At 52.2% G+C, this 19053-nt stretch overlaps 1 protein-coding gene across 1 annotated transcript in view; it reads left to right on the top strand.

Annotated features, from left to right (window-relative positions):
- The window catches only part of DIAPH1 (diaphanous related formin 1), a 91053-nt gene extending 77626 nt beyond the window's left edge, over nucleotides 1-13427 (top strand). The window contains exons 27-28 of the mRNA XM_064520785.1: nucleotides 1186-1272; nucleotides 10629-13427. Of these exons, the coding sequence (XP_064376855.1) occupies nucleotides 1186-1272; nucleotides 10629-10792 (251 nt within the window). The 3' untranslated portion in view covers nucleotides 10793-13427. The remainder of the gene's footprint in view (nucleotides 1-1185; nucleotides 1273-10628) is intronic.
- Nucleotides 13428-19053: the final 5626 nt, after the last annotated feature.

The following is a 19053-nucleotide window of genomic DNA, read 5'->3' as shown; positions in this document are numbered from 1 at the left end:
CCTCTTAAAGGCATGCCACAAGCTATGTGCACCTGGAGCAAGAGGGGTTACAGAGCTAGCACTCTCATCTTCTTTCCAGAGCGGCAGCAGGAATGTCCTGCTGTGTTTAGGACTGGATTTTTAGTGGCCTTTTAAAAACTGCTACTTTGCTGTACCAGCACAAGGCTATGTCTAAGAGGGATGCAGGGGGGGTTCTGTCGTCTGCCTAGGAGCCCTGGCCCTCTTGTCTGCAAGCTTTGGATGCTCCCGCACGAACAATAGCGGATGGAAGGGGAGGACCAGTACAGGTCTCCAAGGTTCCCGGCTGGGGTAAAGGTGCTGTGCTGGTGCCTTCTTTCCAGCATATCTCATTCTGTCTGAGATAACTTAAAAGTACATGGCTCAGATGCCTGCTCCAGATGTGCCTGGCTGGGCAGGAGAGGGCACTGGAGATTTGCTGCCCCTGATGCCCTGCGGAGTCACTGCTGATGCGGTGGCAGCGCATGTGCCACTGCTGGCACATGGGCTCCCAGCACAGTGACATCCTTGTTGCTAGGGAAAGAGCATAGCTGAGGCCAAGCTAATCTCCTTAGTGGCCGGAGTACCAACAAGAGAGTGAAAGGGAGATCACAGGGCAGTGGCTGGCATTAACAACCTGGGACTCCAATTGGAAAGGACCGAAAAGACAACTGAGCCAAGCAGAGAGGGAGAATGCTCGAGGGGAGGTTAATGGAAGAGTATGAGGGGCCTCAGTCAGCAGCAAAATAACCCAACAGCTGGGATCTCTGAGGGAAAGAAAAGCTTCAGAGAACTTGCCAAAAATTCTGCCTGAGCTGTCCCCATTTCCTTCTCCTTGGAGAGGAAGGTGTTGCTAGGCAGTCTGAATCCTAATCTGTTCCCTCCCCTGGGAGATTGACTCCTTCCACCCTGTATGGTACCCACAGGGCATGAAAGCATGAAAGTGTATATGGAGGGAGGAGAAAACTGAGTTTTGCCCCATACTTGTCAGCACAGAGGAACAGGATGTGGAATACTTACTGTCCCTTCTGCTGTTACAGGGGAGAAGTAGAGATACTGTTCTCCTTAGAAAAAGGAGTGCGAGGCTGTTGCTCAGTAAATTTGAGCTCCATGAGGGAGCCCAGATGCTGGAGTTTGCTCCCTTTTTCTACCACATGGATTTCACTGGATATCCTCTTTTCTTTGCAGAGGGTGATGAGACAGGAGTGATGGACAGTCTGCTGGAGGCCTTGCAGTCTGGAGCTGCGTTCCGCAGGAAGAGGGGACCACGCCAGGGTAGGTATTGCTCACGGTGGCATGGTAACTCAGCTGCTTCAGGAAGGAAACTCAGAATTCTGTGTGAGAGACGTTCCAGGCATTTCAAGGCCAACGAGGGAAGCAGGGAAAAAACAACAGAATGTACCCTATTATTTGGAGTTTGTTCCTACCTGGTGGTGATAAGCTGTCAAGTAAACCCATGGCATGGTTCAGATATCCAGCTAGTGTTGCTGCAGTTGCTCACCATTTACGTGTTACATCCTTTTAATCCGTTTTCAAAACAGTTCTCTGCACTACTCTGTTAGTGCTGGCTTGCACAGCACCTCTCACTGTGTACTCTCATGTGCTGTCTGCTCTTCTCCTGCACGGTGATGTGGACCAGGACTCCAGAGTTTCCTTTCCAGGCTGATTAGATAGAATTGTACCTTTTACATGTACAAGTGTGGTCAAGACAGGACTGTTGCATTCCTGCCAGGAATACTTGCAAAGAGATAGAGTTGAAGCAGTGGTAAGACACATGGAGGTACATCCAGCTGCAAGAAGCTGCATGAAGAGTTGGAGAGAAGGTGCTTGTGTCGTACTATGGGCAGAAAGAATAGAGATCAAGAGGGTCCTGAAAAGGGAGACAACTTGGAAGCAGGTTCAGAAATGACTGGGTTTAAGGAGAATGTTATGAAAGAGACAGCTACAGTTATCTCGGCTTTGAGTGTAGGCTGGTGAAAGTGTTCCGTGTGTGTAGAATTTTGGGCCTGAGGTAGCCAGAATGGAAAAGAAACTACAAATGTGTAGTAGAAAAAGAAAAAGGAAAAAAAAAAAAAACAGGATGCAAACAAACTGGGAGCGAGGACATGGGGTGTTGGATCTGTGCTTCTGAAGTGGCCACAAGCTGATGACCAGGTGTAGGAGAGTGTGGGATGGAGATTTTTTGATCTAACGCTTTGGAAAATGAAAAGCAGAGCTCTGTGGGAAGTAGAGATGTAAAAGAGACAAAGCTACAACTTTTCTTCCTCAAATATAGGAGGACGGTCAGGAGAAGCATTGAGAGAAATCTGCAATTCAATTTTAGCAGCCTACAGTGACAGTGGGATGTTTCTGCAAGTGAAAGAGGGGCAAAGGAGCAAGGATTTAAATTAACAGGGTGTTCTGCAACATGACAGGGAGCAAAGGTGACTGAACCTTTCAGTAAGGGAGAATTGAGTTGCTGTAAAGGATCAGATAAGTGTTTCGAGTTTCACAAGTTTGACAAAGGTCCCAGGCAAAACAGATCTGATGGCAGAGCAACATACAGCACAGAGTGGGGAGGAAAACCACACTTTGAGAGAGAAGAGAGCAGATATCCCAGGACCCTAAGTGTAGTAAAGAAGGGGTGAGAGCAGAACTGATAGACGACTTTGTTTCTTGTTTTATCAGTTGTTAGGTAAGGGCAAACACTGAGAGAGGAGAAAACAGTAAGCAGTTGGCAGTCTTGTCTGCTTTGAGAGAGAGGGAGGAGCAGAAATTAGAGATGAAGTGCTTTTGAAAATAGTTGCTTAAAATCAAGATGGGCTAGACAAGGATGCTTAAGCTTTGTAAGCAAGACTCCTTTGGACTCTGGGGAGCTGTTTCAGAATAGGGAATAGCAAAATGGCAGCTATCAACTTTGGGGCTTTAGGAAGGTTTCAACCAGGGTTGAGGAACTGGGTCAAGATGGAAAGTCCAGTGGTCTCAAAACCCTTGAGAGAAAGCAAGGATGGTGTCTCTGAAGAATAAGCCAACACAGAGCCTTGCAGAGCAGTAGGGAGGATATTCATGGGCAGAAAAAGGAAAGAGAGAGGGCTCTGCCCACACTACCAATAGGTGATACAGATTAAATTTTGATAGCAGTACATATCCTAATGCCACCCAATAATGTGTTACTTCTGGACAAGAGTTTGTAAGACTTCAGATGTCAATGTTTGTGGCAGGGATCTTTGTCTTTACTACTTCTTTGATGCTCATTCAGGGCATGAGAGGAGGAGTGAAGGGGCAGGTCTTGGCCTCTCCCCATCGTAGAGAGTTAACATAAAGTAGCTCTGGATGTGTTAGGATCTCCTCCACTGCCTCCCAGCACAGCTTCCTCCCACAACCACTGACTCTGAGCCTGGTGCTCAGCTCCAGCACTTGCTAGCAAGGCGCTGGGAAGGGGGAGCTGCCTTTGCATTTTAGCCACAGCAGGACCTAAGGCTAATACGTGATTAGCATAATCTTGCAGTCAAGACAGGCTTATGTATCATCTTGGTGTGTGCGTGGCAGAAGTTAGTTGTTGCTGTTCCGAGTGCAAGGCATCTGTGGTACCCCACCAGCGATGGGACTGTGGCTGTGACTGGGTGTGAGGGCAATGCAAAACCTGTATTACTGGAGTGCACAGCATCATGTATTCCTGTATTCCCATACCCCTTCTTAGCTGTTTCTTGATAGTGTGTCCCGTGGCCTTCCCCTCTCATGACTTGGTTTGCTCCAGTGTCCCTCCCCCCTACCCCAAGTCAGCCCTGTTTTCTCCAAACACAGGCTACTGGCAGGAAACTCCCAGCATGTAATCAGAAGCCTGCGGTGACATAAGCCATCTTCACAGCAGTTTCAGATTCAGCTTCCCTTTGAGGGGGAGGATTTCCCTTTCCACACCTGTAAAAACAAGGGGCCATTACTCACTGCCTACAGGATGCCAGGTACTGCACTGTCAGAGAGGCTGGTGACTAGGGATCACCTGTGGTTCAGGCAACTGTGTTTTGTTCCTGGGCGAAACCGAGGAGAGAAGGAGACCTTGTGCCTATTTGAGCAAATGGGGCTTTGGAGTGACCTGCTGCTCTAACGGGAGTCTTCAGTCTCACTGTCAGTGTTGGCACCAGACGCCTCTATGCTGTTAACCTAGCTACAAGGGGCGGGAGAGCTCCCTTTACACTATGTCACATAGGTAGAAGTGGGGTGGGTTTCAGACGCAACAAGCCTGAAGCTTGCATATATCACCGAGAGATTTCCTTTAGCTGCTCTCCAGATTTTTCTGTCTTCTGCTGTCTTTTGAAAAGGCAATTTTTGTACAGTCCTTCGGACTGCAGCGTGTGGTCCCAGTTTTGGCATTGCCATGTAGTGCTCCGAGGGCACGTGTTTGTGGAGGATCTTGCTGGAGAAGGTGCTTCTCCCCTGAGTTAGGACTTACACAGATGCTGCATTTCTGATTCTTTATCCCTGCCCATCTCCAGTGTGAAGCTTTGCGGTCCTCAAGAGCACTGCTTCAGCTTTCCCAGCGGGACATCACTCTTCCCCATTGCTGTGTTGCCAGTTGTCAGGGCGCTTCTCCAGCCCCCGTCACTCCTCAGTCTGCCTTGTCACAGCTGCTGAGGAACACAGAAGCTCTATGTGTAGATCGTGTCAGCTCTGATCTTTGACTCCTGTTCCTCCATAGGCAGCTGTGCCTATTCAATCACTAGCAGTTTCATCGCTAGACTGTAAAGGAATGGGAAAAGCCGCCAAGCCTCTGGGAACTCTGCTTAATAGCTTAAAGGACTCATTGTGGGGGAGGAGGTCAGCAAAAGGGGATTGTTCCAGCTAGCTCATTAAGAAAGGAGTGCAGACCACGAGAGTCACAGGATGTGCACACAGTAGCTCAGTGTCCTCCTTCAGTCTAGCTGTGCAATTGTCCTATAGTCATGGTTTCAGCCTGATGATTCAGAATTGGTTTCTGGTTTAAGTGACTCAACTGGTCTCCTTTTTTTGTAGCCTCAACGTCACGCACATGCCATCTGCTCTCCACAACAAAGCAAAGTGAACACAGAAAATCAATCGTGAATCCACCCCTCCCACCCCTAGCTCACTGCTGGCCCAGGCATCCAAAGCATGGTGGCCCAACATGAATGGGAGCAATGGCGTATCTATATCTTAGCTGGGTGCAAGGGGGTCTCCCTTTCCTCAAACAAGATAAAACTAGAGTGTACAGAGCAGGCAAGTTACCTCCCAGTCCCCATTGCTCAGTTTGTTGCCTGATTTGTAGTAGAGAATAAAACTCATTCTTAATATGGGTGTTGCACCACTGGCAAAGACTGTAACCTGTTCTGCTCCCCTGGCTCGTTCTGGGGTTAGCAATCACACCATGGCAAAAATCTGTATTTCTAGTAGAAGGCAGCAATCTCCAAATCTTCCCAGATGTTTTGTCAGTCCTCTGCAGAGCCCCTGCACTTTTGAATTGGATTTACTGGAAGTGACCGAAGAATGCATCTTTGGACATGGGCTTGCTCGTCCTGTTATCCATCAGCTCTGCCATAAGTGATCATTGCTCAAAAAAACATTAATTTAGTCCAGTAGCTCCAGTGTGTTGTCCTACTGCTGCTGAAGATGGCTTGGGGGTCCGGTCGATAAAGCCCACCTGAATTTCCAAAGGGCATTCAACTTGGGTGTCTCACCAAAGTCTCCTAAAGAAGTTAAGTTCCCGTGGGACGAGAGGGAGGACCTTACGTGATGTTAGCCAGTTACGTAACAGGCTACAAGACAGGAAATAAAGGAGTAAACAGTCAATTTTCATCTGTGAGAAGGTCACTAGCGGAATCATATGGGAATCTGTGCTATTGAAGATATTCATAAATGGACTAGAAGAGAGCGAATAGTAGTAATAACAATAAGAAATGTCTGTGATGATGTCAGCTGAGTGCTTTGTAGTAGTCAAAACCCAAAAGCCCAGTTTGAGATCTAGGAATGCCTGGCAAGAGGAAAAGGAGAGGAGCAGCAATCATGGCATGGTATAACAATGTTATTTTGTTTTAAATCTCTTATGACTGCATCTTGGATATTGCATGCAGTTCTGGTACCCCAGCCTCAGGAAGGACACGGTGAGTTAGAAAAGGTGCAGAGAGAGGCAGCAAGGATGATTGGGTAAACCTGATGCTCTTCAATCCAGAAAAGGGGGAGGGGACTCAGGGCATGAGTAGGTTTATGAAATTATAAACTGGAAATGTTTGTGTCTCTTCTGCAAGAACTCGGAGGCATAACTGAAGCTAGGAGGAGCAAGCGTAAATGAAAAGATACAATTTCATACAACACTTCAGCATGCTGCGGATGCTTAAAATTTACATGGGTTAAAAAAGCAACTGAGTATATTTATGGAAGAAAAAGGTGGGAGGACGTGAGAGAATTCACTGGTAGAGAAAGATGAGAGAACATCAGTGGGGGATGTGAGGGAATATTTATGAGACCTGCAAGGAGGAGCGGATATGAAAGGATTGGTCTCTAAGAGAACTTGCTGGTTTTGTATCCTGTATTGGGGGAAGGGATTTGGTCTGGGAGTGAGCCAGGCTGCAGGAGCAGAGTGGCTGCCTGGAGGAGTGAGAGCTTTTTGGTTTGTGCTGGAGCCTGGGAGAAGAATAGGCTCTGCCCACGAGAGAGGAGGTGGCTGTGGGCAAACGAGGGGTCAGGGGTATGTGCAAGCAAGACTGAGCTCTATACAGGCTTTTGCAGTGAGAGGGACCTGCTGAATCAGAGAGAGGCTGCCTGGGAGAGGAGGATTAGCCAAAGGAGAGGGAGGAAGGTGACATCAAGTGCATTGAGTACAGGTCCCTGCTTTCTCTGAGATCCTTCTTGCAACAATATGGTCTAGCTGGCAGTTGGTGGGACAGCTTTCAGTCACCATCCTTTCTGCTGTAGCCCCAAACACAAAAGCCCAACAGCTATGAATGCTTCCTGTGTTGTCCGCACAAACCAAATGCTTAGTCCACAGTCGCTACTGTGTCAAGGTGGGAGAGCAGAGCTCGGACTGCCCAGGCCACACCTGCATGCAACCTAAGCAGCAGCTACCTCCCCCGAGAAGCGTGAGAGTGGCTGCCCTTTCAGCAGCACCTGCAAGGGCTGTCTGAAACCTGTCACCAGGAGTCAGCGCTGAGAAATTCCTGCCCTGCAAAGGGGACATTTTGGGCAAACCTGGAAAGGGAGACAATAAGGTGTCTGGGTTTTGGAGGCTGCCTGTCCCTTTTTGATCTTTGTACGTCACGCTTGCTGCGTACAAAACAACTGCTATTGTATCGGTCTCTTGGGCACAGCCCACATTTCTCTCTGGTTTTTTGCTCCGAGTGAGAGGAAGATCCATAAGTGATCTATCACTACCTGCTGCACAGCTGCTGGAAGGCTGCAGGTATAGAGCTTGGCCCAGCAAGACATGGACCTAGCAGCTCTTTTCTCAGGGCCAGGAGCCCTGTATACGGTGGGAAGGCACCAGTACTGTTCTGGTTCCCTTGCCCTGGTTTGGAGGTATGTTCTAGCAGGCTCTGAAAGCAATCTGACTGCTGACTCTCTTATTTCCTCTGCTAGACTCTCTCCTGTCCCTCTGTGAGGTGGAGGAGGATACGCCTGAGCGGGTAACACATGGGCATGTTGTTCTTCCCTCCCCCACTCGTGTGTCTGTAACCCCTTGTGTGCTGCAGGCAGGGAGGGTTAGAAGAGGAGACTGAGACAGGCTTGCAGCCTGAGGCTGCAAGTCCAGCGATACCTCCAGAGCGGACTAAAAAAAGGGCCGTTTTCGATGGTAACTTTGGAAGCATTTTTATCTCTTCCTGGTTCTTCCTTTTACTTTTCTGTAAAAACTTGCGGGCTTTTCCAGATCTAATGCATGACCCAGCCTGGCTGCCTGCTTGGGAGCCAAAGGCTGGCTCATGCTGCTGGGCTGTGGGACTCCATGCTCTCAGGATCCGGCCAGAGCAGGCCTTTTCTTGCTGTCTCTCTCCTCATCCCCCTCCCTCCCTGCTGGTGTGTGCCCTGTTTCTGACTCAGTGCTGCAGTGATCCGTCAGGCAGGGAGTGCAGCCAGCTGACGCTGTCCTACCCTCTCTGCTTCAGTTACTCACTCTCTACCCCCCAGGGTAGGTACTCTCCATGCCGGGGCACAATCTTGGGCCTTGGGGACATCAGGTGGGGGAAGGGAGCTCTGTGTGTGTGCGCCCTTACAGTCGGTTGCAGGATTGGAGGATTGCGGTGGGGGTGAGCCCTTCAGCTCTGAGAGACAAGCAGTGGACTGAAGGACTTGCCTGAAGTTGCAGATTAGCAGCAGGTTTTGGGTATGGGCAGGGCATGCAAAAAGAAACTTTCTGGACCTAATTAGCTCTTGGGCAAGGATTTAACTGGAAATGGAGTATATACTGAATTTTTGTCTGGATTCAGGTAAAAGATGGGAGGCAATCTGGGCTGCAAGCAGAGATTACAGAGAGCAGTGAGTCATGGAGCAGAGTGGCTTCGGATGGGAGGGAGAGAGTGATGAGGGTAAATTGCAGAAAGGGACCACAAATGTTAGACTGGAGGAACATGGACAAAAGAAGTAGTGCTAGCACTATGCCAGAAAAAAGCTCAGAGGTGCTGCCAGGGGCAGGCTGGTGGAAGGTTCTTGGTAGTCCTTAGGATTTGGCTGCTGTCTGTGGCTGTGTAGGAGAAATCTTCCTGTGCGTGAGAGGAGAGATCTAAGAAATCTCTGAAAATAGTTCTTGAGAACTAGGGGTTGGAAGCAGGGCAGGAAGAGGCATGCATGGCAAGGAGAGGTGTGGGGGGGATTGTTTCAGGGGTGCTCCAAGGCATGGAGGAAAGAGGGGTGCCAAGGGTGATCTGAAAGAGGAGATGGGTTAGTGGTAGTTATTTCGGGAGTCTCTGAAAGGCCTTTAAATCCTGTACAGGAGCTCCCCAGTTCCTGCTGTGTTCGCCTATTGCATGTCTCCTCTGCATGGTCTTGCATGCCTGCTCTTTGTGTTCAGAAGCCTGCTCCCAAAGACTGCATGACAAATTGCACATGAGAAAGGGCTGAAAGGTTTTTCAGTCCTGAAGGAGTTAATTTCTCTTGTCTGCAATCTCTGGGCAGTAATTCAGCTGCTGCTTTGTATTCCTGAGAGCATCCCCTCCCTTCTTCCTTCTCCTCTCAAATGCAAAGATACTCCTTCCTGGACATTCAAGCCGAGGAGTTTGTGCATGAACCACAATTGGAGCTTGTGCACACCGCAGTCGTGCGTGGCCTGCCTGTGTGTGCCACAGCGTGAATGTGCCAGTATCTGCCTACACATACCCCACAGCAGCTGGTTGGAGTGAGCAGAAAGCATCTGTGCACACATTTCACATGCTGCTCACATGGCTGTGCAGTCCAGGTGTTGTGCATGTGTATATGTGTTGGTAGCGTGTTGCAGCTCGCCAAGTTTGTACGGTGTGGCTGATGTCTTTGCCTTGTCAAAAGTACTGTGGCCCATTTCTGCTGAGTGCCTCAAAGCCCACAGATGCTCTTAGTAGGGCACAACTGCTGTTTTAATTTCAGGCTATTGGCTTGGCTCAGCCTCAAATGTATAGCGTCATGAACTGTATAAGCTCAGGCTTTAAGCTGTAAAGACATCTTAAGGGTTATGTGCTGTCTGGTCCATGTCACTGGGACACCAAAGCTCAGCTGCATCTGGAAGGTAGTGTTGTTCTTAGATGGATAAGACCGTAAGACCAAGTACAGAACATGGAAGGACATGGGAGGATTTGGAGGGCTATAATCCTCTCCTGACCCAACCCAGGAAGAACCTGGCAAACAGTATTCTCCATTAGACCATTGCTTTCCTCTCCCGTGGGTGGCACATGGACCTCTTACAGAGGTGGTACCGCCTCCCTAGATGCGAGGTGTGAAATTCTGTTTGTGCCACGATGCTGCTAGTCAGGGAGCTCTGACTGCTGTAGTCACAATGAATGCAGAAGGAGTCTTGAACCTCAAGCTGCAATGCCACACTTGAGATTGGAAACCTCCCTTTCCTGCCAGCAGGCTGCCAGTTTTAAGGAGTTTGTGTCCCAGGAACAAGGGGACCACAAGGACACAACCTTACAAGCAGGTGGGTCCTACACCATGCTTACCCGATGCTGTGGATGCGGAGCAGATCTCTCCCATCTGGTGTTCCTGACCCCTCTGCCTGCCTTGCTAGTGTGTTCGTGATGCTCTCTCCAGCACTGTTGCCATGCTGTCTGGGGCTGCCAGATGTTTTTTCTACACTTGTAGACTACCTACAAACCTCACACAAACATTATGCTCCATGTCTTCCTCCAAGAAACTTTTCCACACACCGTAAATCTTAAGTGGGGAGATGTTTCCAGCAATTCCTCTTGCCTTTGTTTAATCCCACCATATAGGTCCTGGCTGCCCCAAACTAAGCTTCCGCAGGCCTACCTCGTGATGCTTAGATCCTTTGAATGACGTGTTTTGCAGCTCTGGCCACCATGGTGGTGGCTTCGTGATCCCTAGTGTCTTGAGTGTTGGCCAAGTGGTTCTGCGGCTTTCCTCCAATCCACCTGGCCACTGCCCTGGAGGAAAATTATCTGTATCAGAGCTAGCCTTGAGGTGTTTCTCTCCCCTGTTTCTAACAATTTTTTCTTTTGCAGCAAAAAGAAAAACTGGCTGTGCTGTCACCTCTCTGCTAGCTTCAGAGTTGATGAAGGATGATGCCTTGAGTTCAGTACCAGCTAAGATGTTCAAGAACACTGAGAAAACAACAGATGGAGGGGTCCATGAGGAAACCATGGAGATGAATAGCCGCTCGAGCTAGACTTTGGGCCCTGCACTAGGGCTGAAACCTGCAGGACTGAAAAAGTTTTACAGAGGAAGCAAAATACACTGGGTCACTCTGGAATCTGTGCATGGGCCTGAGGGTTAATTTAATTTCCGTCTTGCTCCTGGGCTGCTTGTGCCAGCTTTGAGCCTTTTGTTGTTGTTCTAGATCTCCTCTCCAGCCTTCGGTCTGCTTCTGTAGAGAATTGAGGGGCAAAATGCTTTAGCTCGGCGCAGAGGGGAGGGACTTCATCTGCAGCCCTCCTTTTCTCAGCAGGAGCGTGGTAGAGCCGACTGGGCAGAAAGAGGCATGGACAGAGAGGGTAGAGCCACAGCCCCACCTACACATATCTCCATGTTGGGGTGCCAAAGCAGGGACATTGTAAGCTGCCTTAACCCCAACTTTTTTAGTCTCTGTTACTTTGGGACGTGCTGATGAGCCAGACCAGCCAAAGCCCTGTTGCTCCAGGTGACTCTCCTCTAGCAGTACTAGAGGCTCCTAGCCTGTTCCTTCATCACCTCTCTGCAGGAGGGAACCCTGTAGGTCAATTTAGCTGGACTTCTGCTTCTCCAAATGCTGTTGTGTTATTGTACCAGCACCTTCTGTGCCCTCATCCCGCTGTCCGCTGGGAAAGGAAGTGATTCCTGAGCTGCCGGAGGTGGGAAGCTGCGCCTTTGTTTCCCTCAGGACCCGTTGCTTCCCTGCTTTCTCTCTGCTTGCTGTATTTATTACTAGCGTCCTTTAGCTGAGCCCTCCCTGCTGCTGGAAAGAACACAGTGATGTGTGTGCCCAAAGGGAAGGGAAAGGATCCTGCTGCTGATGGCTGGGGCGAGTGGGGAGGAAGTCGCTTCTACTCCAGTAGCTGCCTCTGCATGTCTTGAAGCCAAGAGGACTAAGGTGAAGTGCGTTAGTCTGCGTTACTCTGTGCCCTGAGGTCAGGAACTCTTCACGCTCAGTGTCATGTGCCTAAGCACTGGCCGCAACCCCCAGAGACATCTGCTCGGGACAAGCCGGGGTTGCAGTTCTTAGCAGCGTACAATCTTCACAGGATGCCACGTCAGGAAAACACCGCCTGTCATCTTCTGTGGCAAACCCCTTGTGTGGCTGTAGCCCAGGGTCTGGGAGCTACACCCTGGGGCCCAGACCCGTTGAGGCTGCTTGCTTCAGCTGTTGCGTTGTGCCATGCCAGACTCCCGCTCACCCTGCCCCGGTGATGAGGGCGGGAGCCTCATTCTACAAAATCACTTTGCAAATGTATCTATTTTTGTATCAGATTTTGTTTTAAAAGGAAAATTTGAATGTAAGATGAACATATCTGAAACATTTGCATGTTCCTTGGAGTCCCCTCCCTGAGCTCGGTACCCTGTGCCAGCCAGACGAGCACTGCACTGTCCTGACCCTCCCTGGGTGCGGAGGGGACCTGCCTACCTGCTTGAAGCCCCCAGCCCCAAGATCGGAAGAGCTGCTGTGTTTGTTCCAGCTGAGCCTCTCCATCCTTCAGTAAGGTAGCTCAGACACTGCCTCTACTTACCTCTCCCCTTGCGGGACTGTTACCATTTCGTATGTGCTGCCAAGCAACTCTGATGTGAGCAGCTAAGGGTATTCCCATAAAAAGCCAGCTGCTTGGGTTTGGAAAGCAAGGTGCAGAGCGGTGCTGGACACCAGAGGTATTTAGGAGGACAGTCCCCTCAGCAGGACCCTGGGTCCATACTATGGGGTGCTGGCTGTTGGTGCAATAGTGTGTGGTGGGAATGGCTCTGCCCCAGCTTGTGGCATCCAGACACTGAGTTTTGTTGTTGTTTTAACTTAATGCATTTGTAATGTTGAAGTGATGGAGTGGTTTGTAAAAGCCCAGTGTAGTCTGGGCCTGGCACACAGCTTTGCTGCTATTGCCCCCATGAACTTCTGTACCCACAAGCGTATGGATGGGGGCTTGGCACATGCATACAGTGTCATAGGCCACAAGCTGTATGTGCACACGGCAGCATGGGGACACGGCCTGCCTGCAGTGAAACCAGGAGCAGAAAGTGCCAGTCCCTTGGGCAGGTGGAGGCAGTCTATGCCCTTGCATAAGGCTGCCTTCTCCTAGTGTTACAGTGATGCTTCTGCGTTTGAAAATTAGCAAATTAGGCATTTGCTGTGCCTCACCTGGGGATTCCTGCCTGCAGGCACTGCTCAGCTCTTCCTGGGAGGAAACAGGCTGATCACATCTAAAGTAGGAGTTGGGTATAAGGAGGTAAGAAAAGGAAAGGGGGTAGGTGGGAATCCTTTCAGAGAGAAAACAATTTGGCACCCTCAGATTTGGGAGAGCACATGGGAAGGGATTATCCAGCCAAGGCAGTGTGTTGGGGTCTCGGGGACTCTTGTGATAGCTGATGTTGCCCAAGACGGGACTGGTCATTTCCTGCAAGCGCGCGTGCCCTGCAGGGGTGCTGGTGGGAGAGCTGGCCCCCCAGTCCCTCCCACCCTGCCAAAGGTGTCACGCTGAGGCTTTGCAGCTTTTATTTCTAATCTACTTCTGTTGTGTTCAGTAATAAGAAAATTCCATTTTCATAGTGTTTTGGGTGTTCCTGGGACTTGTGATCACATCTGATTATTGGCTGGAAATGTTAATAAAAAAATTGGAACTGCGCAGGGTTCTCAGCTTCCCGTTTCCTTTGAACATCACAGTCTGTCTGGGAGAGGGGCTCGGGAGGCAGATACTGCATCCCCTGCCCTTTCAGCCTGAATATGAGGAAAGAAGTAGAGGGGCCAGTGGAGGAGAGGGGCCAGGTTGTCCCTGCGGCTGCACACGTCCGCTCCCCTTGCTGGCATGTGGCATGGCTGCTGCTCTGCTTGCGGCAGCATATGCACTCAGCAGGGCTCTTTGTGCAGGGCATGATTTCCAATAGCTGTTTCAAATGCACTTTGTGTCTATTATCTCTGTGCCATCCGAGGTGCTAGGCTCTTGCATGGAAGCCGGTGGTGCATGAACTGGAGAGAACAAGAAAAATAGCTGGTGAACCACTTGCGCTGCAGAGTAGGCCCTTGGGAAGAGGTAGATACTCGCCTGTGTGTCAGAGACTTGTTTTTGAACGCGAAAAACCTTGATTGTGGAGGGGAGAGAGATTGCTTCTGTTCAGCCCTGAGCGGGTAAGGCAGGATGGTGCTGACGCTGCGTTGGCAGGGGTGGAGGGGCTCCCCCCACTCAAAGCTGGGTCAATCAAGAGGCTGCTAGAAGCAAGGCTTCACTGCCTTCCCCTGGCTTCTGCTAGCTGCTGCCTACCTGGGAAGGGATGAGAGAGTTGGAAAGGGCGGGTAGGACAATTTGTGCGTTGGCCCCTTTGCTTTCTAGGAGCTCGGGGCATAGCAGGGCTCCTTGTGATGCCGGGAGCCAAGTGTCAGCCTCACAGCAGGGCAGTGCAGCAGGCTCTGCTGGATTGGTGACTTTGTATTAGGGAGGAGTTGCCTTTGCATGGCCAGATGCCAGCGGCTGGATCTGGTGCCCCCAGGAAGCTGCAGAATGAGAAACAAATGGGGATATGTGAGCTGCACCCAGGCCAGTCTGGAGCCTTGCCTGAGAGCTTTTATTTTCCGGTGGACTTGTAAGGATTTCCTTAATAAAGCCTTTTTTTTTTTTTTTTTTTTTTTTTTTTTTTTTTAATGGCTTTGCAGCTGTGGGCAAGCACTGCTCTGGTAGCACCATGATACATGACAGTTTCTTTATATGTACAAAATATGGAGAAATAAACATTATTTTGGGTACAAAAATAGCTGTGGTCTTGACCTTTCTCTGCTTCTGTATCACATCTCTGTTCGTTCTTGGTGCAGCGACAAACCTGGATTGGAGCCTGTGGTGCTGAGCCACAGGGACCTTGTCTGAGCTGGGGCTCCTCCATGGAGGTAGGCTGCTGGGCAACTGGAGTAGTGGTGTTGCAGCTTGCATGTGGAGGCTGCAAATGTTGTCCCTTGCACCGAGAAACCACCTTGGCAAGGTTGTTCTGGACTCTGAGAGCCCAGGTATGGAGCGGCCATCCTGTGGTGGGGGACAGAGGCTTCCTACCTGCCTGAATGTCCCTCTGGCTGAAAGCCAGGCAGGCTGGGAAGCTGGCGAGGACAGGAGACATGATCGCTGTCCAAATATTTGCCTTGATGTTTGGGCTAAGGTATATAACCAGTGCAAGTAAAACCATGGGCATAGCCCTGGTGATACAGCCTGAGCCTTTCTTGCCCCCAAAGGTACGTGTGCCAGTGTGGCAGGTTTGTGACACCCTGTGTCCATCCCGGTGCAAGACATTTTGTCCCTTCCCAAGGAGGGGTCCTGCCCTCGCTCTCCCAAGCACTGCACCAGGCATGCATGGAGAGGCGCCTGGGCAACAGATGCACCCACTGGCTCCCTCTGAGCTGGAGCTGGGGGAGTTTGGAGGCTGACCCAGCAGGAAACCCGCTGAGCTGTTGTAACTACCTGCTGTTCTGTTGGGCTGGGGTGTTTTGGTTTTGTTTTTTTTTTCCAGAGAGCCTTTCAGAAGTGCAAATGCATTGCCACATGTTGCTGTCCCAGGATTGTCGGCAGAGGAAGAGCTTGTCCTTGTGACCGGTTCTGTATGTGGGGCAAGGAGCAGCAAGCGAAAAGCCGTGTCCTTTGTGCAGAGAGAACCACACCCCAGCTGTATTCCTCATCTGTGGGGTTAAGTGCATGTTTCAGCAGCTGTTTCAGTGCTGAAGTATCCCTGGCATCTAACAGTACTTTAGTGCTATGGGCTCCTCAAGATCCCCTCTCCATCCTGCCTGCTCTGGTGGTGCCACGGCCAGGGCAGCCTCTGCTCCCCTTCCTGCTGGAGCAGGAGCAGAGCATCTGAGTAGGGTGGAGGAGGAGGAGAGAGCCAGAGAGATTAGACCATTTGGGGAACAAGCGAGCTGTAGAAGGATCCCAAAGCCCCACAACCCCCCTTTCATCCAAACAGCTTAACTGTGGTTGGAGGAGACTGGAGCTGGGTGCTGCTTGGATGTGAGCAGGATTAAACTCTCCTCCCTGAGCAGCCCCCCTGCTTGGCCACTGCAGCTTCAGGCTCCTCTTATGGTGCAAGGGAATGAAATAAGCTCCTGAAGCAGAGCTGAAAAGTCCTGGGTTTAGGAAGATGATGGGAGGCTGTGCTGCTTGCATGTCCCTGGTGTCCTCTGGAGCTGGGACTGCAGGGAGCTGCCACCAGCAGCATCTCCTTTTGATCCCAGGTCTTCCTTGGTGTCTTCCCTGTTCTCCTGGCAGGCACAGGCTTGGCAGGACATGCCTGTTCCTTGCAGCCCATCAGCTGGGCTTGCAGCCCCAAACTCTTTGGTACTGCTTTTTCCTTGGGCCCCTTTCTGGGTTAGACCATCCCCATTCCTGCAGTGAGAGGCAAGAGCCATAGTGTGTGGGAGCACGGCTAGGCCAAGGGCTGCTGTCAGGTTGGCCACTGCTTACTCCACTCGGGTTTCTGGAGCTGGTTCCCATGGGCATGGAGGAATGGAGCTGCCAGGATAATTTTAAAACAAGGACAGAGACTTCATTATTGCCCTAGTTTGTCTAAGTCCTATAAAAAAGTGGGGTAGCATATCTGATTACCTTGTCAAGGACAAGTTCCTAATTGAAGAGCGTGAGGCCCTGTTCACACTAATGGCACTGGGACCAGGGTGTACCAGGGTGCCCATCGCCTACCTGGCTGCAGTCCCAGCAGCTCGGCTTAAAAGAGCCTGTGTTATCCTGCTAAAATGGAAAAAAAACCAGCTGTGATAAATAGCTCTTAAAATAGAGCTGAGCTGCCAGAGGGGACCCAGGTGTGCCCATCCAGCTGTGCTGGCTGCCCACCAGCCCAGCTGCTGTGGGATGGGACTTCACAGGAGCAGAGGTGAGACACTGACCAGCATGCTGGACTGGAGCTGCTGCACAGAGATGGGGCTGGGATGAGGGAGGATAAATCAGCTCTGAAGCCAGTGTGGGATGGCAGCGACCACCCAGCCTGATGCTGGCATCCGGCTGTCTGGCGGCTCAGCTTGGAGCAGCTGGTGAACGTGGCAGCCCTCTCAGTGCCTCTGTCCCTGTTGGTTAAGCAGAGATGGTCAAAGCTCAGCCTTGGGACAGAGGCAAACAGGAGCCCTAGGGATGATGGCAAAGGAGCATCTCCACCAAGCTGTGGCTGGGAGAGCAGAGGGTGTCTGGGGGCTCCCCAGTTGGTGAGGCTCTGCCTGCGCTGCAGCTCCTACAGCCAAACCACCAGCTGTAGTCTTGCTAGCTGGGGGTCAGGGCACCATCAGAGCTGGGAGCAGGCCAAACCCTGAGGAGATCCCAATCTAGAGTTCTCCTTCACCTCCCAGGTCTCGGTGGGAGATGCTGCTCCCAGGCCCCGGCAGGAGGTGCCACGGGCAGGGTGGAGGTGTTCGCTCCCTGCCTGCTCTCCAAGCCCCTCCGAAGGATTTCCCCATACCTCCTCCACTGGGGTACCCGGTGGGCTGCATGACAGGGCTCTGCTCCTCCCTGCCAGGCTCAGGGCGCTCAGGGTGGGCACGAAGGAAAGCCTGGCTGAGGGCTCCCTGGGGCTCAGGAGAGTCCAGAGCACTGGAGGTATTTTTAAATTTGTGGCTGACACTCCATGGGGAGTGGGGACATTCCATGTGCTCATGGGGATGCCTGGGCCTTGCTGGGGAGAGCTGCCGCGGGGTGCTGCGGGGACAGGGAAGCATCTGGGCTCTGCCAGCAAAGTTTATGCCAGCTTGGGCTTATGCTCCTGGCTTTGTAGGGCTTGCCACCATCTCCCATGGCTGTGGGGCCAGGCACGTCCACACCACCAGGGTGAGCGGGACCCTGCCAAGCAGGACACCCCCTGGGCAGCCCCACTGCAGAGTGCCCCACAAGCCTGGGGGATCGGGCTGTTTGCACCCTTGGGTGGGTGTGTGTGGGGGGGTGATTTCTATCTTCTGATGAAGCAGGGCAGCCTCCAGCATCGGGTTGTGCTGCGGTTAGAGGGAGCCAGAGTCCGGCACGGCGAGGAAGCCAGCCCGGACCCCCAGCCCCCCCTGCACCGTCTGGCGCCCAGAAGCCCCTTCCCCCCCTCCAGCCCCCTGCACAAAGCAGCCTTGTCTGCCTCTTCCTCCTCCTCTCCTCCCCATCTGGCCGCTCTCCCTTGCTGGTGCCCACCCTGTCCCATCCTCTCTCCCTCTGGAGAACAAGGATCCCTCCATCTCCTCTCTCTGTTTTGGAGGGGGGGAGATTTTTCAAGCTGGCTCCATCCCTGCCAGGGCTCAGTGCTGCATCACGAGGCTGGGGGGGGGGGAGTCCAAGCCCCCCTCATCCCCCACCCCCTTACGGCCCCTCCTGCCATGTGTTTGTCAGATGTGGGATTTTGGCAGTGATGGAGGGGATGTAAGGGCCTGCAGCCCCTCCCTCCCAGCCCTCGCACCAGTCTCTGTTTTGGGGAGCTGCCATGCCACTGTTGCCTGCACCCCCGCCGCGGGGTGGGCAATCGGCGTCACCCCCCGCAGTCCTCCAGGCAGGGTGGCGGGTGGCTCTGGAGATGGGGCAGAGCATGAAGCCGAATTTGCCTCCGGCTGCCGGGTGCTGCCGGGCTTTGCCAGCTGCTTTCCCTTCCCAGGGCACGGGAGGGGGCCGGCTCCTCCGTTCCTGACCCCATCTGCGCTTGCGGCGCTGTGTTGTTTGGGGGGGGCACCCGGGAGGGGGCCAACCCGCCCCCCAACGGAGCAAAGCTGGCGGGCGAATGCCCCGGTGCCGCCAGCAGCACGGAGGAAGAGGGCAGCGCAGCCGTGCGAGGGGCGGGGGCTGGCAGGCAGGCTTCACCGACGAGGGGCTAGAGAGCGGCCCTGCGGCTGGCCGGGGCTCGCCACGGGGGCAGCATGGCCCTGGGCTCGGCAGTGCCCTGCCTCACACCCGAGTGACCGCTCAGGCTCCTCGGGGCTGAAGCAGGGCTCAGGTGCGTCCCAGCCCTGTGAGCTCAGCAGGGAGAGGGAGACCTGGACTACGGCCATGTATGCTGTGGGAGGGTAATTTTGGCCACTTTATTTATTTATTTATTTGTTTGCTTTCTTGGGGTTTCCCGAAGCACTAGCTCTGCGCTGACTCCCTGCGGGGACGGATGGCTCCATGCCCACCCTTCCCGAGCCCTGCCACGGTCCTGAGAGCTGCCCCAGGCCGGGGAGATCCACAAGGGAGCGATTTAGGATTTCTGTTTGACTTAAGGCCGTGGTTATGGAGAAGCACAGAGCTGTGAACAGGCTTTGTGCGAGGCCAC

The sequence above is a fragment of the Dromaius novaehollandiae genome, chromosome 15, assembly GCF_036370855.1.
Source record: "Dromaius novaehollandiae isolate bDroNov1 chromosome 15, bDroNov1.hap1, whole genome shotgun sequence".
NCBI classification, from domain to species: Eukaryota; Metazoa; Chordata; class Aves; order Casuariiformes; family Dromaiidae; genus Dromaius; species Dromaius novaehollandiae.
This window is presented reverse-complemented; position numbering and strand designations above follow the sequence as displayed.